At 52.8% G+C, this 22,509-nt stretch overlaps 9 protein-coding genes across 9 annotated transcripts; 5 read left to right on the top strand and 4 right to left on the bottom strand.

Moving 5' to 3' along the window:
* Positions 1-3,515: 3,515 nt before the first annotated feature.
* LY79DRAFT_669236 (fungal-specific transcription factor domain-containing protein) lies at positions 3,516-5,480 on the top strand (the record flags this gene model as incomplete). Its single annotated transcript, XM_060563616.1, has 2 exons — positions 3,516-4,538; positions 4,635-5,480. 2 exons carry the CDS (start codon positions 3,516-3,518, stop codon positions 5,478-5,480), a joined length of 1,869 nt encoding a protein of 622 aa, XP_060415004.1.
* A 243-nt stretch (positions 5,481-5,723) lies between these two features.
* On the bottom strand, positions 5,724-7,119 carry LY79DRAFT_669235 (alanine racemase domain-containing protein; the record flags this gene model as incomplete). The annotated part of the gene is made up of 4 exons (XM_060563615.1): positions 5,724-6,154; positions 6,219-6,705; positions 6,768-6,884; positions 6,949-7,119. 4 exons carry the CDS (start codon positions 7,117-7,119, stop codon positions 5,724-5,726), a joined length of 1,206 nt encoding a protein of 401 aa, XP_060415003.1.
* Positions 7,120-7,895: 776 nt separating this feature from the next.
* LY79DRAFT_177792 (uncharacterized protein) lies at positions 7,896-8,994 on the top strand. Its single transcript, XM_060551275.1, has one exon. It carries the CDS (start codon positions 8,348-8,350, stop codon positions 8,693-8,695), a length of 348 nt encoding a protein of 115 aa, XP_060415002.1. The 5' UTR covers positions 7,896-8,347; the 3' UTR covers positions 8,696-8,994.
* Positions 8,995-9,235: 241 nt separating this feature from the next.
* On the bottom strand, positions 9,236-10,261 carry LY79DRAFT_514142 (thioesterase-like superfamily-domain-containing protein; the record flags this gene model as incomplete). Its single annotated transcript, XM_060554564.1, has 2 exons — positions 9,236-10,092; positions 10,153-10,261. 2 exons carry the CDS (start codon positions 10,259-10,261, stop codon positions 9,236-9,238), a joined length of 966 nt encoding a protein of 321 aa, XP_060415001.1.
* Positions 10,262-11,149: 888 nt separating this feature from the next.
* Positions 11,150-12,022, top strand: LY79DRAFT_513919 (uncharacterized protein; the record flags this gene model as incomplete). The annotated part of the gene is made up of 1 exon (XM_060554541.1): positions 11,150-12,022. The coding sequence occupies one exon, from the start codon at positions 11,150-11,152 to the stop codon at positions 12,020-12,022; it is 873 nt and encodes a 290-aa protein (XP_060415000.1).
* Positions 12,023-12,580: 558 nt separating this feature from the next.
* On the bottom strand, positions 12,581-14,112 carry LY79DRAFT_669232 (cytochrome P450; the record flags this gene model as incomplete). The annotated part of the gene is made up of 4 exons (XM_060563614.1): positions 12,581-12,599; positions 12,751-12,995; positions 13,071-13,223; positions 13,309-14,112. 4 exons carry the CDS (start codon positions 14,110-14,112, stop codon positions 12,581-12,583), a joined length of 1,221 nt encoding a protein of 406 aa, XP_060414999.1.
* A 1,289-nt stretch (positions 14,113-15,401) lies between these two features.
* On the bottom strand, positions 15,402-16,619 carry LY79DRAFT_685307 (uncharacterized protein; the record flags this gene model as incomplete). The annotated part of the gene is made up of 3 exons (XM_060564641.1): positions 15,402-15,610; positions 15,711-16,179; positions 16,236-16,619. The coding sequence occupies 3 exons, from the start codon at positions 16,617-16,619 to the stop codon at positions 15,402-15,404; spliced, it is 1,062 nt and encodes a 353-aa protein (XP_060414998.1).
* Positions 16,620-17,463: 844 nt separating this feature from the next.
* LY79DRAFT_630885 (uncharacterized protein) lies at positions 17,464-19,857 on the top strand (the record flags this gene model as incomplete). The annotated part of the gene is made up of 6 exons (XM_060562171.1): positions 17,464-17,567; positions 17,613-18,114; positions 18,179-18,248; positions 18,336-18,810; positions 18,874-19,036; positions 19,093-19,857. Exons 1-6 carry the CDS (start codon positions 17,470-17,472, stop codon positions 19,855-19,857), a joined length of 2,073 nt encoding a protein of 690 aa, XP_060414997.1. The 5' UTR covers positions 17,464-17,469.
* A 761-nt stretch (positions 19,858-20,618) lies between these two features.
* LY79DRAFT_658873 (uncharacterized protein) lies at positions 20,619-22,505 on the top strand. The gene is made up of 5 exons (XM_060562732.1): positions 20,619-21,143; positions 21,165-21,262; positions 21,323-21,703; positions 21,746-22,129; positions 22,222-22,505. Exons 1-5 carry the CDS (start codon positions 20,726-20,728, stop codon positions 22,348-22,350), a joined length of 1,410 nt encoding a protein of 469 aa, XP_060414996.1. The 5' UTR covers positions 20,619-20,725; the 3' UTR covers positions 22,351-22,505.
* The last annotated feature ends 4 nt before the right edge of the window (positions 22,506-22,509 follow it).

Genomic DNA, 22,509 nt, shown 5'->3' with positions numbered 1-22,509 from the left:
TCTGATTTGTAACCAACTGCGACGTCGAGTTGTAATACAAGTCCTCCATATATGTTTAGTAAGTGAGGTCAAGAACATATGGGAGAGGACAAAGAGCGAGGGGTGAGACACTGCGTCGAATGTGACATTCTCTCGGGCGTTATTATACGTAGTAAGAGCAGGCTGGACTGGCATGTGGATGACTTGCATGCCAAGGCCTTCGCCAAGACACCGTCACCATGCCTGAATGCCCATGGAATTTCGAGCTGGTCGGAGATTCCTACCTCTAGGTATTCCTACCGCTAGTTTTTCTTTTATATTACAGACTGGCAGGCGTGGCATCCCAACCAGCGGTAATGTTTCTCCCGGCACGGTCCCAAGTGACGTTGGCGCCGCATCCAACGCGCTTAGGTACCTGGTATCACTCGTAGTGTGACGGAGGACGGTTCGGCTCAGGTACGCAGTGCGTAGATCGTCCCTCATACGTGCCTGATGATGAATTGCTTATTCTAATGTATGGTTACTGCATTGTGTAACCGGCATGCGCGGCGGACTTGGTTACCGCATCTTTCGTGTTTGGGGAACTTGTATTCAAGATTAATATCTAGTAGTAGACCTGTGGACTTGAGGTGCGGCAGCAGGTATTGTCGCAGCCAAAATGTCTCAGTTGCCTGGAGACAAAACCAAGACTGCAGTGCATACACACCGAGGAATCCCTTGATAAGCCAGGCCAGGGGGGGTTGGATTCGATGCTGCTTTAGGCGCCCACCTCGCCGTTTGTTGGTAAGCGGTGAGGAGGCGTATCTGTCCGACGGCGGTGCAGAGGTCGAATCCTTTATGGCCAGCAGCATATCTGGGTGAGGCACGAAGCAGTTCTCGTCCGGGTTTCGTCCGGGACACCGACATCGCTGTTGTGGTTATACAACACCTGCAGGGTGGTGGTGATACTAGACTTGCTGGCTGTTGCGCGAGCGTGCAGTAAGCGTTATGAAACCCCTATTACTTCATGAAAACCAATATTTCTATTCAACGCAAAGAGACTACGCTTTTAACCCACGGTATGTGAGTGGCGTACCATCCACGTGTCTGGCCATACTCTCTTCGTGTCCTTCTTCACGCATTTGCCTGTGGCTGGTCTTACCGATGCACCTGTGCTGCAGGAAGCAGAATACTAAGGCCTCCATTACCCCTCCGACAGCCCTTCGGAATGAAGGCGCTCACAGAGATGCCTAGTCACATTACGACAGCACAGCCCCTCCATGGTCTACTCATGTTTTCCCCCCCTTCTCCACAGATAGGATTCAATACGTCTCAGCTCGGGGACGTGGTGGTGTGTAAGACGGACGATGTGCAGGATGCTGCATGCCACCTATCTAGATGCCTAACCGGAAATACACAGATCTCAGTACAGGTTCGCTAGACTCGGCGCGTTCATTGGTGGGCTTGCCCTCAACACCTGGACCTCATATCAGATAGGAACAAAGAGCAATGCAATGTCTATTGGCTCGCCACACCGTAGAGCGAGACGCAATTCCAAGCCTTTTGGTGAATTGTCCCGCACAGGTATCATCAATGCTCGCCAGGTTGATACCCGATGAAAGCCTATCACAAATCTACAACGCGGAAGCGATGTCGCCCCCGCCATATAATTTACCAGAGCCTTTATCGTACTATTTAGGGAAGACCTATAGGACTTTCATCTGATGTCTCATGACCGCCGCCACCACGCCTACGCTTCGATGACACGTCGTGTATAGCATGCAAGAACAGCAGTACTAGAGTTCATGCATCAGAAGAGAACTGATATCATTGCGCTGCCAGCTGTTACTAGGTGATTTGTTGCATTTATTCTATTAATACACACATGTACTTACGTTACCGCACTTCTATAGATCAATGTACCCGGTCGCTGTTGCGCATTCATCCAGTGAGGCTCGGCACTTACCGAGGGCAAATCGAGAATATACTACTAGCTGTTTCATCACAGAATATTACTCAGGTGAATACTCGTTGGCCCCTTTGCTGCTTGCGCGGTAGACCCGCAAGATTCAACGGGCATTCAATGTGCATGCTGTTGTGACTCGTCCTATGCTATGTCTAATTTAATAGTCAACCATTGACGAACGTGTGCAAAATGAAACAAAAAGGAAAAGAAGACGTTGATTATACAGGTTGCAATGAATATCTGTAATACACGAAATAGGTTGTTTTCAATCTCTTTCTATTTTTTCGACCTTGAGCTGCGTCACATTATTGATGATAGGTATGTTTTGGATGATATAGCTACGAACGATATCGGTGTCTCTTGCTCCTGCTTTCGTTAGATAATACTAGTTTACAACTGTGATTAAGTGCCATAGCGAGGGTGTTTACTACTTGAAGTCTAATCGGTCGTCCCAATGAGTAGATATCATCTAACATTACGAATAATACATGTGCGTACCCCAATCCACTAATTTACCTTTTTTTTTTCTTCCCTTTTTTCTTTTTCTTTATTCGAGAAGTACCAGAACAACTAGTTTGACAGATCGCTTTCCGTCTTCTCTGCATCAATTCAAGCCATTATAGTCTATCATAAAGGCATAACGCGTCAACCGCAGCCTGTGATCACCCGCATCGTATTTGCGACAGTCATGAGCCGAGTCATGTAGTAGCTCGTGTGTCTTGACAGTACTACGCTGTATCTTATAAACAGTCATCTTGATAACTTGGCCAGCCCTTCGACACCTTACTCACGCAGGAGGAAGATAACCCACCTAGAGTTTGGCGGCACGTACACAATGAGATGGTTTCAAGGCTATTCTTGTCGCCCCCGCTGTTAAAGGGGCGGGAAACTATATGCAGTGTCACGAAGCATATAGAGTAATAATTACTGCACGCGATCAGCGGCGTCGTTTTCATGATACAATCTGAGAACACCTGGATGGAGACTGCAGCTTCAAGCTCTTGACCATCTCCCCTTATCAACTTGCCATATCCATCACGCCGCCAAACATCCTTGCAACTCCACCAGCACACTCCAAGCGCGCAAGAAACTCATGTGGATCAGCGGGGATGTCTCGTTGCTTCCATGATTATTCCCCAATGAGGTCATGAGGCCCCCATTGCAGCCAGTCGGTTTGCAACATGACAAAGCTGGAACTGGCTCGTCGTAGGGGTAACCCGGCCTGAACTCTGAGGATGCTGGGGTTGACCAATCGAATATTTTACCGCGCTCATTACCGGCATCAAGTGGGCCTGTCCATGCGGCGGACCGCGCTCGAGACAACGAGGAGTAGGTAGAGTCTCGACTGACCCCGGCAAACTTTTCCTTATCTGGTCCACGCAGATGCATCCGACGGGTTGGGTTTCTTGCCAGCGTCTGGGCTATTATCTATCACATCGATATCTACGTAAGCATTTTGTCTCTATGTGCCTTCGCCATTGAGCGCAACCCTTGACAGCAGCTTCCCCCCCCCCTCCCCAGACTTCTGCAGCGGAGCGGTTGACTTGGCATCTTTATCTGTGCTGCTTCCACCGCGGTTGTTCCGGCCGCCATGTCGCCGGATGCTGTTAAACCCCGCCGTACGCTTGCGGGTCCGATCTTCCGCGTTCGGACGGGCTGCTTAACCTGTCGCGGTCGGAAGAAGAAATGTGACGAGACGAAGCCGCGTTGCCGCGGCTGTGAGCGAAATAAGCTGGAATGTCAATGGCCGTTGACGGGGTCCAGTAGTGGCGCGTCGCGTTCAGCTCGCGAGCCCTCGGTCTCACAAGACAAAGCATCTCACACCGCCAGACAACCCGCGGCTCGTTCAACGGCGTCTCCGGAAAGCTCGACCGGAGCATCACAGAGTCCGCAAGCCGTTCGAGACTCCTCGCTTGGCCTCGAGCCGTTCAACTTTGCATCGCAGCCCACATCATCCGAGTCCCCCGCTGCTACCACGATTGCCTCGAGTCCGGGACCAAGCTCTCAGCCAACTAGAACCATTCCTGCGCCCCCCGTCACAGTAACCCCAATCACCGCGGCCGCGGGTCATCATATTCAAGATGCAGGGGTCTCTTACCAGTTCGATACATCAGATGACGCATCAATCGCAGGCTTGGTATGCAACGAGCCACTGTCCTTCTCAACGATTGAGGGCGATGACCTCGACGACGATGAGACGGCCGATCAGATGTTGTGCTCACCACTCCGGAGAGCCTCGGATGCGAGCAGTTTCATGAGCAGGGGGATGAGTCTGCTCGGCGGGAACCACGACGAGAACGCCCTGGAGCTGCTGAGCCATTACCTGAGCGCGACGACAATAAGTATGGCCAACGGATCAACGTTGGAAAACCCCTTTTCCGTGCAACTGATACCGCTGGCCTTCGGCAGCGACCTTGTGCTTCAACTGCTCCTCACCCAGAGTGCCGTCCACAGGGCTGCCAAATCTTTGGTTTCCGCAGACAGGGTCGCCACAAAATATTATAACCAGTCACTGCGACTCTTCCAGCACAACATCTCCACGTTCATGGGCGGGCAAAACGGCGAAGAAACGTTGATATTAGGTATCGGAGCTTTGATTCTATGCCTTGTCGAGGTTAGTGCAGCCGGTGGCCCTGTTCTTGTCTCGCTTGCAGGACGTCCCTTGTGAACCTGTGACGGATCTCGTGTCCAGATATTGACACTTCCATAGACGGCCAAGGGCGATGTGAACGGCACTATTCTCGACCACCTGATGGCAGCGCAATCTCTCATCCTCCCTTTCTTGTCAGCAAACAGTACGCTTCTCCACAAGTCGCTCAAAGACTTTCTGACCGAATACTATCTTTACACGGCAACGGTCAGCATGATATCCATTGACGCGCGTCTAAGCGACCAACTCTTCCTTAGTAACGACCTGTTGCTTCTTGCGACAGAGCTCGTTGCGTCCTCGTACATTGGTAGCCTAACTGGCTGCTGGCTAGACCTGATACTCCTGATCCCATCCGTCTTCGATATGGGCCGGCGCATGATGGGTCATGCGGGAAACTCCGACTGGCAGCCCTCGGCCGACGACTTTATCCTCTTTGCTCAGCTCCTGGGCCAGATACAGAACTGGCAGCCCAACCCGACAGTAAGCGAAAACGTAGCCCTGGCGGGGTACATATACCAGAAGGCTATTCTCTTATACCTTCACACGGCATTACACCCTCTTTCTCAACACAATGACAGTCTGCATTCGGTGGCCGTACAGTCCGCCCTCAGCGGGGCTCTATCGCACCTCGCGCAACTGGACCCGAGCGTCCGCATCAACACAAGCCTATGCTGGCCCATCACCATCATCGGCTCTTGCGTAACGGACAAGGGGCAGCAAGCGTTCCTGCATGAGAGGCTGGGCCATATGTTTGCGACCATTGGCCTGGGTAACATTCGCCAGACCTCTGTGCTGCTGCAGCACGTCTGGGACCACAATGAAGTGACACCGGCGGACGTCGGCGCAGGGCCGTGGAACGTCTGTCGTGTGATGAACGAGAAACAAGTATGGATATCCTTTGCATGAGACACTAATGGAAGGAAGATTCTTTCAAATGACGGGCGTTGCTGGATTGGTGGAGCGTCAACACGCAGTTAGTTGCACTGGGATATTTCGTTGGTATTGGGGTGTTTGGGAGGCGCGAGCCAAATTATATGGAATTCTTTTCGGGCAAACGAGCGATTTAGCGAGCAAGCGAAAGAAAGGGGGGGGAAGCTGACTGCATTTTGCCTTCTTTCTTGACACGCAACAAATCCAAACCTCGCGTGGCTACCAACCCTTCCACGGCACCCAGGTGTCCCTGACAACATCATCCTCATCCACGACATAATACACGTAGAAGGATGCTGCGGTTATACACGCATGCTGGATATTGAGGAAGACCTTGTCTCCGATCTCGAAGTTGGCCTCCACGTCCCTCTTCTCGGGTTCGGCGTTCTTCGAGCCGGGGCTCTGGACCTCCCCCACAATGCCGTGCTCCTGAGACATCCTCACCACCGCCCAGCCCGGCTTCCCCACCACGCTGCCGAAGCCCGGGAACGGCCCGGTCTCCTTTGAGAGGGCGATGGTGCCGGCGTTGATGAGGGCTTCGTTGCGTTCGGGGTACACGCTGCACACCTCGGCGATGACGCGGACGGCTTGGTCCTCGGGGCCGACGAGCCCCGTCGCGACCTGTTGCAGATCGTTCGTGGGGAAGTTTCCTAAGGGACGAGGTGTCAGCGGTCGACTAGACTACACCAGCGCTCTCAGTGAGTTATTACCCACCGGCGTGAAGCTCCAGAGTCACGTTGTCGGGAATCGTCGTCTTGAGACTGCCCACAACATGCGCTGTCGGAGTGGCGCCGACGGACAGGGTGAGCTTCCGGTCGCCCACAATCAACTTTGCAGCGCCCAAGACGCCGTTTATCTCGTCCGAAAGAAAGCTCTCTGCCTCTTCTTGCGTGCGGGAAGCGTACGAGTGGCCGGCGTGGCAGTAGAAACCGTATAACGAGACTGCGGACGACCCGTCGGCGCGCTGGATGAGCTTCTGGAGACGTTCACCGCCGAGGGGCAGACCCGCGCGCTTTGTGCCCACGTCGAGCTTGATGTAAATGTCCCAGGCACCCCCAGAAGTCTCGGGGTTCTTCTTTGCGAAGTCCTCGAGGAGGGCGATCTGCTTCTCGTGGTCGATCATGAGGAGGATTTTGACCGACTTTCGTAGGTCGCTCAGGAACGGGATGGCCCCCAGGGCAGGGGGGAGCCCGTAAAGAACCTGTTAGGATATGCTTGTCAGCACCCGGGGTGGAAATATGCATGGACAAGAAGCCTTTTTACCTCATCTAGAGTCCCCTCCTCGGCCAGCGGTAAAAGGCCACGGATTTCTGACAACGTGGATGCCACTGTCTTCTTGAACTTGCCATTGCCAAGCATCAGACGGGTTACCTCGAGGCTCTGCAGACTTGTTAGTCGTTGGACGAGAGATAATAGAGAAAGACAAGGTAGGCAAGCGATGCACCTTGAGAGTTTTCACATGAGGCCTGAGAGTAACTCCGGCCTTTTCCACGTCCTGGTGCAACTTCTCGATGTTCTTTTTGATGACCGGCAAGCTCAGAACCAGTGAGGGTGAGGGCAGGTCTGACGCCTTGGAGCCGATCAGAGACCTGTGGTTCTGTAATGAGTAGTCCATTGTGCTAGATGCGGGTTGGCGTTGTTGGCTACGATGCTATGCTTTAGGAGAATTGGTTCAAGAGGTCAAATAGAGGCCCGGCTTTTGTTGCGACTCTTTGAGCTTCCCAGCGGACCGGTAGGAGGAGAGACGGTGAGCTGGACGTACGGAGGTGACCGAGGCGCCGAGAACGGCGATAGGGGCGGCACAAAGTGGAACCACGTGGGCTTTCCCCCCCCCTCTTGTACCTCCGCTCCGGCGCCGGCAGCGTTGAGCGCGGAAAACAAGGTGATTGGCAGAGGGTTTTGCCGTCCTTGTTAACGCCTATCACCGATGAAATCTTGTCTACCAAATATCAACAGTTGCTAAGAAAAGAGTGCCACTTGCTGAAGCCTATAATATCTCAAATGGTGTACATGCATAGCAAATCGTTGCCTACTTAACCGCAGTGCCCTTGTAAAAAGATTAGCGTTATATTTGACGTAATCTGCGAGGTAACAGTTGTATAACTTACCAGTTCTTAACAATTGTGGCCGGGATGATACCAAAAGGTTAGGCATAACTGAAGACTATCTTCTATTGTACCCAATAGCCTATCATTTAGCTGTAGCTTTAGCGTTTACTCCATCTCCAGGTTTAACCCTACACAAGCCAGACTAATCATATCTGGGAACTTGAGCTCTATAGATGCATAAAACTTATAGCTTACTTTGAGGCCGTAGAGGATGGCCTTTCTCAATTTTGTTGAGGTTAAGCAAGACAGAAGCTTGTCATCACCCCCACATCCTACATCGAAACATTGATCTACTGCATTAGATAGAGGTCTGCACTGCCATATCTTCACTCATCTTGAGACCTGCGCCTGGACTGCCTAATTCAACGTTAGAATTTCTCTTGATCATATGAATACGTCGATGCTGCTTGCTCGCCAGTGCCAGTGCCCGTCACCTGTCGCTCCCATACTGTAATTCCTCCATTCGGTTAGATGACCAGCGACATCGCACACTCGCCCAGGCCAGACAATAGAGAGTGCGTGGCCGCATATGGCGGAATCAGGGAAGCACTCTTGCGTCGACTAGGTTGTTACTATCTGCAAACACCTTATCTGCCATGAGGGGAAGAGTGCTACTATTTGTGGCGTCGATGGCAGACATCTTAACGGGAATCGGATGTCACCTCCCGGCAAAAAAAATAAAAAAAAAATACTCGGAGTCCTGAGGCCCAGCTCGCATATTGCAGTGAGATTGGCATGGACTGCTCGGATCTGGTACTATCCCACAGCGACATGGGACCCTACAATGTGATAGTCAACTTGGTTCAAACGAATAATGTCTCGGTTGGTGTCATTGCTTGGGAGATGGCCGGATATGTACCGCGCCACTGGGTCAGAACCAAGTTCCGCGTTTCCTCTGCTTTGGGCTTCGGCTTTCCTGGCTACGCTAATGAGCGCCACAGTGAGCGTGTGAATCGGAGGAGGCGCGTGCAGCAGAAGCTGGAACAAGAAAGCTTTCCCGACGTTGCAGACGCTTATATAACACGATACGAAGACTCAAAGCGACATGGCGAGCAAAAGGGTCCGGAAGATAGCTCCTCTTAGTTTCCTCCCCTGCCCCCTTACCGCATCGTCAACCTCATGACTGTGAGTGTGCCGGTTTGCCTTGCGAGCTCTGGCACCTTCACTACTGCAAGTGCGAATGTTCACCTTTTGAAGCCCTACTTGACCACAACGACAGCCAATCAACCGGCTGCATGCCCGGACGCCCAGACGTCCTAGATACATTATACCAGCCGCGAGACACTCAGGATGACAGATTCCTCCTCTTTCATTGTCGTGGCGATATAGAAGAACAGTTGTAGCAACGGCAACTGTGGGTCTACTATTGTCCTCACATTTATAAAATCATCCTTTTGTCGCTTCTTTGCTCCCCTTCGCTTCCTCTGGTTCCGAGCATTAGGGCCGAGTGAGCCGAGAGATAGACGACCGCGGAACTCTGCTCGCTCGAAGCCCACAATCATAACGTTGCCATTTCCTTGCTCATGCACAATGTCGCGTGGGTCCGCATCTCTGTGAAGGACGTGCAGCCTGTGGATTGCCTCGTAAGCTGTGACAACCTTGTTGATGATGTTGTGTAATTTTCTATATTTTGCTCTTGGAGTGACTTCGTTCGCTCAGATTCCTGTCGGCGGATAAGACCATGTTGACATGGGTGCTCAGCGCCACCACATCTCCGCTTTGGTCTAGGATGGTGACTTCGAGATCGAGTCTGCCATTTCGAATCACTTTGACCATGGACCGGATAAAGAGCCACTCGGCCCCCTCGTCGGGCAACGCTTTCTTCACGTCCAGATTCAGAGCAAGAGTCGGATACCAAAACATGTCGTTGTACCGGAACGGGGTCTGTTCCTCGTCGCGCGTCGGTCTCCAGGCTTCAATGACGGTCGGATACGCATCCGCGACAAACCCAACCGATGCGTTGGTGAACCTCTCGCCAGACTTGAACCGCAGCCACAGGTCCGCGATGCCCCGACGCGTGCCCTCGCGCGGCGCGTAGTATTCGACGTTGTTGTGCGCGCGCACATAGGACGTCGCGCGCGCGTTGAGCTTCTCTTTCTTCACCCAGTGCTGGTCTTGGTCCAGGGACAGGAGGGCAAAGTCGGCCGGCTCGGGCGGAGGGGTCATGTCCCATCCGGTCGCGAGGGTGAGCCCCTTCTCGGCAACTAAGCGCGTGTTGATAAAGTAGCCGACGACATTCCTCTGCGAGTTAGGCGTGAACCAAGGGGCGGCTGGTAGCAGGTCGTGTTGGTAAAGTGAGACGTGCAATGTCGAGAGGTTCCGGCCGATCTTGACCTCCTCAACGATAAGTATCGCAGGCCCTATTTCCGCACGATTGACGTACTCGAAATGGGCAGAGATGGTGTCGGGCTGCCCACGCTCTGTCAGGTGCAGAGATGCCGCGCGCAGCATCACAGACGCGACGTAGCCGCCATTGGGGACTGCACTATGTCAGCCGACCGACCGCGCGGGTTGCTGTGACGGTTTTCACCGCTACTGACCGGAGCCAGTGCACCAGCCAGAGACAAGGTTGGCACTATATACATCCGGCTGTAGTCTTGTTATCTTTGTAGCTTCGCTGAACGGTACAAGCTCTTCGGAGGTTGACATTACGCCAACGACTTTGAAGGGACGGACCCGCCGGCAATGCGGATGCTCGATAGACTGCGACAAGCAACAAAACAGAAATCCCAAAGTCGGTGGGCAATTATCAGAAATCTCGCAGGAGGTTAGAATGCGGAGGTGTGTCACTCGTCACGGGGATCTGGAGAAGTTGGTCCGGTTCATCCCAGGGGGCCTTGCCGAAGCGTGTCCGTCCTGGAACGGCTCTTATTACCTATGCAGCTATGCTCCTATGAGATTAGCATGGAATGTCGGGCGGAATTCGTCCTGTCTCGGCGGCCCTTTGTGCCTCGGCTCTTCGTATTGTCACCTGACTCGCCGGCCGCTGCTTGAGCCGCCTCCTGGACGTGGCCACAAAGACCTTTGGAGTTCTTGGCAACGTTTCGGTAGAAGCTGTACCTCGGCAAGTGGGGCACAAATCCCATTCTTGTCTATTCATCTACTCCGTACTGTACGCGTCCTGCCGGCTCAGCCGTGGTGATGGCTTAGATGACGTGAGATTGGCTGAGGAGTGGCATCGAGAGCCCACTCGGAAAACCATGCTCATAAGCCACTCATCGATCCTCCATAAGAAAGAGGCTCCAATAGAGTCCCAACAATCCAGATCCATGTATCCATGACGTCCCAACGAGGCGTCAGGGGGGCATACCGGCTACCAGCTCCCTGGTGTTGGTTTTTGGGTAGCATTTTCGCTGGGACGAGATCAGTCAGCAGAAAATCTCCTTGTGGTGGACGTAATATGAAGCCCGCCGTCCCCGGCTGAGAAGACGTCAATCTCAAACTCAATTTGTGCCTACATGTCCAAAAATCCAACCCTTATCCCGCTTACTTGATTGGTCCTCAGCTCTCCTCGTCTTGCCGCCAGTTACGTTAAGAATGGCCGTGAAATCGGATCGTTTCCCCGGCTTCAAAACCGTCACAGACCAGATCTTTGTCCGCGAAGGAGAAGAGTTGGCTGCCGGCGCAAACCCGCCGCCCGACCACCCGAGGGTCGTAGTCATCTACAGCTGGGGCGACGCCCTTCCCAAGCACGTCGCCAAGTACGCCGATGGCTTCCGTAAGCTCTTCCCTCACGCGAGGCAAATCGTCGTTCTAGCGCCCATTGTGAAGGCCATGAGGGAGGACCTCGAAACCCGCGCAGCAAACATGAGCCCCGTCATCGACCTCGCGTACCCGGAGGCCGACTCGGACACAGCGGGACCCGACGAGGACGCGGTCTTGCTGCACGTCATGTCCAACACCGGCGGCATCAACTACGCCGGGTCCCTCTACGCCTATCGACAGAGATACGGCCGTCCCATGCCGCACCGTCTGTCCTCGTACGACTCCACGCCGGGAAGCGTGATCCTGACGATCGGCAACCTCAAGCGCTGGTCCCTCGCCATGGCGCTGGGGACAGCCGGCTGGTTCCCCTGGCCCTTCGTCGTGACCCAGTTCATCATGGCCATCTTCCTCCTCCTGAACCACGCCTACGAATATCTCATCGGTCGCGAGAGCGCGCCCGTCTTCAGCGTCAAGGCCATCGGCGACCCCAAGTACGTCTCCAAGCGCTCGCGAAAGCTGTTCCTGTACAGCAAAGAAGACCCCCTCATCGGCTATGAGGACATTGAACAAAACATGGCCGAGTCCAAGGCCAAGGGCTATGCATACAACGCCGCCCTCTTCGAGGGCACCGGCCACGTCGGCCACATGCGCGTGTTCCCTGACAAGTACTGGGGCGCTATTGCAGACGCGTGGGAGGCGACGTGAAGTTCTCCGGGAAATGAAACCATTCAATCAGATAGACGCACATAGACGCGCATAGACGAATGACAGTTCGCCGTAGTCGGGCCCCTTGTCTCCCTGATAGAGGCTTGGATTGCCGGCTATTGCCGAGCAAGTTTTAGAGTTTTTGAAATATAATAATGTTGTGACCTTATAGGTCCTATATAAGGCGTTAGTTGCTGCTCTGCCACTAACGGCGTCGTTTTTAGTATGACAAATAATTATTAATGTCAAGATTTGATACAGCAGAAGTGACTGCATGACAAAGAGGATCGTGTTGAAGAATGCTAATGGCGCAGAGAATATGTTCTGCGTCCTGAGCTGAGGAAAGACTGGAGAAGAAGACACTGTGTACTGTGTGCTTGGTTTGTTTGACACTAATATGCGTATGATGGACGGGGAGGGAGCAAAGGCCTTGGCCAAACTTGAAGAGGAGATCATCAAAGTGTAGCACCGCAAAGTGCTCTACTGGGGTTAGGATTCGTCAACCCCCCCCACGCACGTATGGCATACGACTTCCGGTAGCATTCCGCCTCCTTCGGCTCATGCGGCAAGGAAAGGTCTTTGGGTGACTTGTCAGCCCAGCTGTTAACTCCACCTTGGGTAGCACTTCCTCTCCTGTCGGCCCTAGTGCTGTTCCTATGTCTAACGTTGCAATCATAGAAGCGACTGCAATCCAAACGTTTGCTTCGGCAAGATGTTGCCCTACACACAATCTCCTGCCAAAGCCGAATTGTCCCACAGGGAACGGCTCGCCGTAGCCGCCTTGATCCGCAGGGGAATACCTATCTGGGTTGAAACGCCCGGGATCGAAGTAAGCACGCTCATCTTGCGTCATCGCGCGAGCATTGGCGTAGACGACGGAGCCTTTGGGAATGAACATGCCGTTGTATATATCGTCTTCCAATGATCGGTCCGGCACCCCGAGAGGAGATACGGGGCACCATCGTAAAGTCTCCTGGACGATTTATTAGTCGGTATAAGGTAGCCTGGGTCTGTCCTCGAAAGTAGGTAGCCTGTTGTCCCCAGTGACCTCGTCGATCAAAACTTGAGCCTTCTTCTGCACTTCGGGGTGGAGGGTCATGTTGAGGACGAGCACGATCAGTGTAGCCCATGTCGTGTCCTGCCCCGCGGCGTAGACGGCCCCTGCAGCCCCTTTTATGTCGTCCATCGAAACTCGAAAGCTCTAGAGATCCCGTTTTGGCTTGGTCTCTTTGTAAGTTGAGCATGACTTTGACGAGGCTTTCCTTCGGATTCTTTTGTGCCTTTACTTCCGAGTACGGCACGTCGTGGAGGCGCCGGATGGCCCATTTCCAGTCCCTCGCAAATCTGAGGGAGCGGTCTCTGACCAGCCAGTTTGGCAGATATGTTAGGAAGGGGAAGAAGTCCACTGGGGTACCAGCTGGCGCCCCTGCATGGCCAAGGGCATACGACGCATCTGCAGCTATCTGAACATAGGAGTCGTCGTCGCTTTCTACGTCGACCCCGAATCCAATGTTCATCATCACCGCAGTCGCAAACCTCCGTAAGGCGGTTTCCCAAGACGTAGGGTCCCCCATGAGACCTTCTACCAACGTCGAAGCCTCCCTCTGTTGCAGCTCGCGGTATGCCACAATGTTAGTCCGGGAGAAGCTCTTTCGCAAGATACTTCGGTGCATCCGAAATTCAGGGCCCCATCTCAGGAACGTCAAAGTCTTCCTCCAATCCATTTCCTCAAACAGAACGAAGCGCGGGCGGTCGCAGTAGTTCGCCCCGCGCCTGTCTAGAAGGTCCACGGCGGCACGCACCGAGTTGAGCACGACGACGTCTTGTCCCAGTATATTGAAGTATAACACGTCAGACTTGTATTCCTCGGACCACGCGGCATATGCGTTTTCGGGGTTCTCGGTCGAAGGGATATGAAGGTGGCCTAGGATCGGCCTACCCGGGGGGCCCGGTGGAAGTGGGACGCCCCGCCGTCGCTTGCCGGGGCCGGACCGAGCGATGACGGCATGGGGACCAAGGACTGCGGTGAGCAGAATGAGTATCGCAAGGAGGCGCGTGGTGTGCGCGACAATGAATTGAAAGAGAGCCATTTCCGAAAAAGTAGTGGCGGCTGTGTCTGTCGAGCGGATGTGGTCATGGACGAGAATATTGTAAGTTGTGTGTGTATGTTGCTAGTGTTCATACGGACGTACTACCTGCGATTCGTGAAACACAACCTCGCAATAGGCAGGGGATTTTACAGTGCTATGTGATGACGGTGAAATACACAGGGCATGGATGAAATCAAGATGACTGGCAGAGCACCTCCAGCACCTAACGGCGAGGAAGATTAGTTTGTTTTCACCAGGGGCAAAAGGCAAAATAGACCTTGTGTTAAGTCGGGTTAGTGGCGAAAAGAAGCATGGGCTGAGGGGAACAGACAAAGAAGGCGTTCGATATTGTCTCTATGGCTTGCAGCCGGTCGGATTTCGGTTTACAGTATGGAAACTAGTTGCATTCCCGGAGACGTGTCTCATAATTCTCCGAAATAGGGAAAGAAGGTGACTTATAACCCCGGCATAATGCCTCTTCTGGCTGTTCTGGAGGCAAATCGAGCTACGTGTTTGGCCATATGTGATCGGGGGCTCACGGCAACCGCATCCTCCGCGGACCCGACGGACTCGGGCCCCTATCGGTAACAGGCCGGTCTCGCCACTTCGATCCTCTTCGGCGTGGCATATGCTTTTTCAGCAGTGTAACTATGCAATCATGGCCCAGAAGAATGAGCTATCTATGTATATTTATGTAGACTCTTTCAATACCTGTACAATCATTGATGAAACTAGCACCATGCCCATGTGAAGAGCCAGGCTGAGAATATATCATGTGTCAAGGCATCATCAGACGTGGCCACCGACGGCTTGCCAAGACAACATTCCAATCATGACTTCTCTGGTTCAAGCTTGTCCATTGCCAGGAATTCCGGTAAACCGAGTTTCACCTTACTGGAAAACATACCAATTCCCTTAACGGTACATACAATGGCAAGATTGGATGGTTCTAGAATCGCGGATATAAAAAGGGGTCGAAGATAGATATCTAATAATCAATCGACTATGACCTTGATGTACGCTTTCACGTTAAGCAGAACAAGGCTTGAAGGCGAGATCAGATGCTGATTACTTCTGCTCTATTTCCGGCCCAACCATCCTCCCGTCACAGAAAGCTTTGCATGGCCTGTGACATGCACGATCGTTTCTGTGCATGACTCCTAAATGAATCACCCTCCTCCCTGCACTGTAGTGGGCTTAGCAAGATTCTCAATGTCATATCTGTGAGTTTGGCCCATGTGAGTATCGCGGTCTGATTAGCGCCGCAAACACGGCATACGGAATTGAGCTCACATCTGCTGGATCTCTGCATCTCTTGGCGACATCTCGGATGACTCCGTCGAGGATCCATCGATTACATGTACCTTGTGGCTCTCGGGTGCGGACTTTGCTTCTATGCGGCGGCGTTTTTTTCTCTCCTTCGCCACCAGGTCGTTGTATTTGACAATCCACATCTTGCTAATCTCCGTGGATTCTTGGTCCATCCGTTGCCTTTGTACTGTGGGGAAGGGTATAAGCAGAGTTTCTTTGGGAGTATTTGCGCACAAGTCATCCCATCGAGGCCTTGTCTGTGCATGGGTGGTTCGTGGACGACTTACACTGGCGGGCGTATCGACGAACGATGTCCTCTTCATCCACAAAGGGGACCTTGCATTCCTTGAAGTGCGAAACAGCCAGCTTATTCCTGAGGGGACTCGTTGAGAACGAAAACTGGCATCCTGGTGCTGGACATCGGAGGATGTAATATTGAAACCCTTCTCCGAGATCGTAAGGGAAAGCAAAGCTTGGGTTTTCGGAAACAGCCTTGGTCGCAACACTAGTCTTGATCACTCCTCCGCCTACGGGCTGGCTGCAATTCCCAGCAGGACGTTTCTGCTTTCGGGGAGTCTGCGGCAGGCTCCGGCTAGAAGGCTTGTTTTTTTCGACTCGAGCTGTTGGCAACTTGACTGTCTTTCCCTGGCGGGGGGTCCTGGTACGAGGAGAGGCTCTGCGATTCGTCGGTAGAGGCCTGCGTGAGGGCGTGGTTGGTCTGTTCTCGGAGGGATGGACGCCCGTGGATGTAGCCGTCTTCAAAACGTCAGCCGGGAAGTCGGGCAAGCGAAATGCCAGTTGGCAAAACTTACATCCTTTTGAGAATCCGCTGCTGGGGAAGCCATCTGGTCAAAGATCTTGTTCATATCAACCACAATAGGCTCCCAGGTGCCAGGCGGGGGCGTGTTAGTGAAGTTGATTGAAAAAGAGCCGCCCTGGGAGTAGTTGAATCCGGAGATGTAGGTTGGAAACTGGCAACTGATCCAGCTCTTGAGTCGTTCAAAGATGTCTGGGGGGCACTCTAGAGAGGCTCGGGTGAGATACCGCTCAAAGTTGTTCTTTCGATCATTCTCGTGGGCCTCGACAGTTTGTGTCAATATGCGTTTGAACTGGCGCTCCATCTCATCACGGAGGGTTTGGATCTGGGCCCCCAATCCTCGCTTTGCAAGTTCCAATTCTTCAATTGAACACTCCATCTTATGCCAGTAGAGAAGCCTAGGTTTCGTATCATTGTTGTTAGCAACGATCACACCGAGGGTTCTCGTGATAGTATTTGCCAGGTGCGGAGCTTACTTCTTGCCCAAGGCTAATTAAAGGAATGCTTGATGCTATTCCAGTGGAAGGATGAAAAAATAAAAGACGCAAGGAGAAAGCAGGCGAGTGGTGATGGTCACAACCCAGGGAGGGACTCCTCTCCAAGTCTGTTTGCATGCTTGAAACTGGATGATGTGGACGCAGACCCGGGTTCCCAGGCCAGCATTCAAGCTGTGAGCCTACATTAATGCTAGGGGTTGCGTCTTGACAAAGAAAACTGCAACTTGATTGGTGACACATGCTTGCTTGTGGAAGCAAACAATCGGAATGTCCGAGACCGGACGCATCCGAATGTGATATTAGTGAGTGAGTGAATACTCCCGGGCAATGCATGACGCATATCGTTTTGTTTGCTTCTGATCCCTGCGCAATTTGCACACTCTTCTCAACCATGATCCTCCTCTACCAGCAGGGCCCTCGCGATGCCGGTCGGTCTCGGCCCCGTTTGCGGACGCCATGTCGTTCGTTTGAGCAAGATGTGGACGCGTCCCGTCAATCTTTCTTCTCCGCGTCCTTGCGGTCTTCCCTGCACATACATGCCAGTTTTATCCTCTTGACTTACTCAAACCTCGAGAGCAAAAGGATTAGCGGTTCCAAGACAATTCAGGTCTATGCCTTGAACATACCTGAGAGTATATCCATTCCCGTAAAGAATGCCGCCATTCAGAAATTTTCCCAGGAAGCGCGTGTGAGTAGCTCAATTCGACCTGGGAATCTGATACTGACGCCTCGATGAGGACCCTGGCCATCGATTGGGGGAGCACCGCTATACGGCAGTCCATCTACTTCATGGACGAGCACCGATCCGAAATGATATCCAACCTCGAGGCGTCGAGCAAGTGCGACGAAACTCGATACCAGTCAGGCTCCTGGAGTGGGTACATCAACATCTCAGGTAACGGGCCCGTTTACACCGGCGACGACGTGCCAGCGGCCTTACAGATTCCGGCCAAGCTCGTTCTGGGCAATGGCAGAGGCATCGAAGAGAGCAACGCCTTGCTCACAGAGATCAATCGAAGACGAGGTAACGTCAACTTTGACAGAAGATGCCAGGAAGGTCTGGAAAAGATTGTCAAAGCGTTTTCTTCGCAAGTGCAAAAACGCTGCGAGAAGAGGAACGATCCTCTCGAGATCGTGGAAATCGGCTTGACCATCCCCGCTCACTGGACCCTCGAGGAGGAGGAATCGTACTCTGAACTCATCGGGAAGGTTTTCCCCAGGAAGTCTTGGAACAATCGTCTGAAGTACATCTACTTCATGACGGAGATCGAAGCATTCGCCCATTTCTTCTTCGACGATGCAGATGTTGTCGATCGATACATGGGGGATGAGCAAAACAACTACGTCATGTTCCTCGACTTCGGAGGCCACAGCATGGTAACTTGGGGACACACACATTCTCTCTATATACGGTCTACAACTTACTGATTCTCCACGATAGAATGGTTGCCTGTTCTACGTACGAAGGGCCGAGGAAAAGTTTGTGTTCATGCGAGTCGAGGCACCATTCGGTACGTCACATCAAGGTTGCCAAGTATTATCTTACGGGTAAATATTCCTTTTTGATGGCCTTTGGTTAACTAAATCACCATGCACAGGTGTCGTGGGTGGTAGTGCGCAATGGGAGGCCGCCGTCGGCGACTTCTGCACCAACAACGCCCTCTCAGGCTGGGGATCCAGGATTGTCGTCAATCCGGAAGTCCGAAACGGGTTCCAGAAGAGGTTCCGGGAAGAGATCAGAATGCATGAGTGCAACCGCTTCGAAGAGATTGAGCTGCGCATCAAGCCGCCCAGAGGATACGCCGCGGGCGCCGGCGATATGTGGACAACGATCAGCGCGCAACAGTCTGCCCAATTTTTCAGAGAGGCCATGGACAAACCGCTCAGGCGGGCAGAGACCGAAATCAAGGAGCTGGCCGCTTTCATGGGCCGTTATGCGGACGTGGGGGTAAAGGTCGTCGTCTCGGGAGGCACTGCCAAGAATGAGACTGTGCAGGGAAAGCTGAAAGGCTTCTGCCAAGACGTCGACCTCCCCCCGCCGATTTTCGTCCATCAGAACTTTGGTAGTAACGAGTATGGAATCTTCCGCTTGATTGCTTGATAGTCTACGAAAGAAACTCTACTGACCATGAGCAGGTCATTCAATATTGCCAAAGGCGCAGCATTGGCTACGGCACGTCGGATGACGCTAATGGAGTTTATGGAGAACGGTGCCGCTTTTGGCATTCAGATGCTGCGAGGCTCGGGGAACCCGGATCGACAATGGGACGAGAACGCATTTGTGGTCTTGGCTGACAAGGTGAGATGACCAACCGTGGAAAGAAAAGATGATTTGCAACAGGCTAAGCAAAACAGGGTCGTTCGTGGAAGAGTGGGCGTCCATATGAGGTCAAGCTTTCTGGCGCTGATAGACTCAAGATCATCTGCGATCCCTTCTGGACCTCAGGTCCAAGAGGGAAAAAGCTAAGCTGCAGCAGAACATACGACGTTCTCGACCTTCTTGTGCCTGAGAAGGGAACTTGGAAGCTCTCACTCTCCATGGGACCAGACGAGAGAAGTCTTGTGTTACAGCAATCGATGGTCCCGGAGAGCGGTCTTGGTGTAAGGCCACCCCGGTCAACCGTCTTGAAGATGGAATTTCGTCGATCTGAGGGTTGTTTCCTGGTTGAAGTCAACGAGGCAATCGAGTCGTTGCATGACGGTCTTGGCCTTAACGAAGACGGCACCTTTGTGGCTCTCACAAACGAGCTCGAGCAGGCCCTAAGAAGAACGATCGAGCAAAGGCTGGCCACTAGTATCAAAGACACCGTTGGACTCCGCCAGAATAAACGTCGCTTTGGTGATATGACCGGAAACAGTGCTCGCAGGCGCTCCATCGGGAAGACGAAACCGCAGTACACCCGTCTGCAGCCCATCAAAGGTCCGCCTGCTCGTCGCCGTCCCGAAAGGCCTCAACGAGATCTAGAGGAGGAAGAAGAAGAAGAAGAAATAGAGTTTCTCAACCCAGCGTCTGACTCTGAGAGTTACCATTCGGTGCCCACAACAAGAGAGTCGTCCATCAGCTTAGGAGCATTCACCCAGCTTTTAGGTGGCAAGGGACGGCTTCGACAGCAATTCTAAGCAAAGACGGACGGATGGCTTCCAGACTGTGCAAATAGAATTAAAACCAGTTCTTCATGTCAAAAAAGTTTATTGATTTCGTGTGGCTTGAACCGTCATCAGTGTTTTTCTAGCTCGAGAGCTGACATGTGTCGTTGCGTTGCGTCCTTAACAAGGTAGACAGTCTCACTTCTCAGCGAGTGGCTGTGACTGCGACCCAGAGCCCATCCATTATTACAATGTATTACAATGTATTACAACGATGTTCAATCCGGACCCTCGATTGGCTTTTCAGTTAGCGGAACTGAAGTGTTCATCCCACTGCATCCAGCACCGCAATGTCAGCAGCGTCCTTGGCGTACTCTCGGTTTCTCGAGCTGTCAGGTTTATTAACTTATCTCGGCTTTCCCTAGATTTAAGTGTGTCCGGTATCTAGGTGTGCGTTCAACGTGGTTTTACCTTTCAGGTCATAATCCAATACAACCGTCGTTTTCCCGCCTAACAAGATGGCATAGACTGTACCGCTCCCGTGGGACTTTAACATTGACTTGAATAACCAGCCAAAATATGCAACAATTAAAGAGTTAAAACAACGGTGTGTCCAACCGATTAGGTGCCGAGCTACCTGAGCGGCAGGCCTATGCCCCGTTGCACTCTTACATTGATTTATTCGGTTAAATGGTAAGATTGAAATACTATTCTGCACAGGCTTGACCCATCATATCACCCAAGGATGTGGATAACCTTGTACAAGTAGATTATTTCCAGCGGCATTGTAGTTTTGGGCTTTAGAGTACGACTGGGTGGCGCAAAAGTGATATAAATAGCTTCACATCTTCCCACGAAATATCCGACCTCTTCTTTAATTTTCACATATGTCCTGTCAATCATGTCTAGTCCCTCACCTTTACATCCCATCAACTTCAGTCCAGCCATGATGAACAGCCTTTCAGAGGAAACAGCACCCGTCGAGGCTCAGCCTCAGGAAGTTGAGCGGCTCTTTGCTTCTGTCCGCGCCGTCCTCGCCTCGGGGTCCGACAATGCAATCTTCACCATTGGAGGCACCGTGAAGGGCCTTGCTTCCGATTCCGAAGACGCCGCCGCACCTCAAGTCACGGTTCGTTGGGACTCGAGAGACCAGGCCCACGGTCGGAAGGCGGCTTTCCCAGTCCAGAAGACTGAAGAAGCCCAAGTCGCCTTCGCCCGCCTCGTCGACGACTGCCAGCCAGCTACATTCGGCCGCAACGAACAGGAGGTCCTTGACGAGACGTACCGGAAGGCGGGCAAGATGGACGAGACTGCGTTCAGTACAAACTTCAACCCGTAAGAGCACGGCATCATTGACACGGTCCTCCAGTCCCTGGCCCGCGTCGACAAGTCATCCAACGTCAACCGCGGTGTACGAGCCGAGCTGTACAAGCTGAACGTGCGTCCGCCTTGCGATGTTTCTTTGGCTACTCTCTCGAAGCTGACAGCGCCCCTTTAGATATACTCTGCTCCATCGGGCAAGTTCAAGCCCCATGTGGACACGCCCCGATCGGAACAGCAGATGGGTTCGTTGGTCGTGTGCCTCCCGCACCCGCACAAGGGCGGCCAGCTCGCCGTTCGACACCGAGACCAAGAGGTCGTATATGACTGGTCAGCCGACAGCCCTGCACGGATCCAATGGGCAGCCTTCTTCTCCGACTGCGAGCACGAAGTGCGAGAGGTCACCGAGGGGCATCGGGTCACTCTCACCTACAACCTGTACTGGACGCCGTACGGCCCGACTTCGATGGCAGATCAGAGCGTGGGTCTGGAGGAAGGATCCCTGCTCTTCTACTCATCTCTCGAAAGCTTTTACGCTGTCGGGATTTCCTTCCCAATGGTAAGCCCCGTTTCCCCACGATACTCCGGAGCTTACATGTAGCTTACATCGGCTACAGGAGGCCGGGTGGGCTTCACTTGTACTCACGCCTCCCCCCACTCGTCCGGATCGGGAGCCGAAGGCCTCCGTCACGGCCTCAAAGGTATTGACATGCTCCTATACCAAGCGCTGAAGCGTCTTGTTGGGGCCAACGCGGTCCTTATCCAGACAGCCCTCAATCTCAGCAACAGTTACTGCTACGGCGAAGAGTATCGCGAGAACCTTGCGGAAGCATTTGTCACGAAGCCGGGCTCTCCGATGGCGTACGAGTCCTGGGAAGAAGAAGAAGATATCAGAAAGTTCGGGCGCGAGACTGTGCATGTGACATGGCTCAACCACAAGCCCGATGGATCGGACAACCGGGAGCTCGCAATTACGTACATGGCGGTAAGATGGATTTAGAAACCCGAACCCCCCGGCCCCCCAACATCGCCTCCCGAGTAGCTTGGCTGATTGGTCTTCTCTAGTACGGAAACTAGCCATGCTTGTCATCGTTTTACTCCTCCATGGTCATCATGACAAACCTCGGAAGCTTGTCTGACGATGGCGGACGAAACGAGTTCCAGGGAGACGTCGAGAGCTTTTCCGACGACAACGACAACGAATGAACACACTCTGAAGGAGACTATCAAATGTACCCTTTCTGACAACGGCGGACGAAATCATTTTGAGGTAGAGGGGTGTTGGAGTCTCCGCAACCGTGGCGATCCAATCCTGTATCTGGGGGATGAATATCACAAAAAAGGAACGGAATTTTGCAGCTGACT

The sequence above is a fragment of the Colletotrichum navitas genome, assembly GCF_030913465.1.
Source record: "Colletotrichum navitas strain CBS 125086 chromosome Unknown LY79scaffold_24, whole genome shotgun sequence".
Lineage (NCBI taxonomy): Eukaryota > Fungi > Ascomycota > Sordariomycetes > Glomerellales > Glomerellaceae > Colletotrichum > Colletotrichum navitas.
This window is presented reverse-complemented; position numbering and strand designations above follow the sequence as displayed.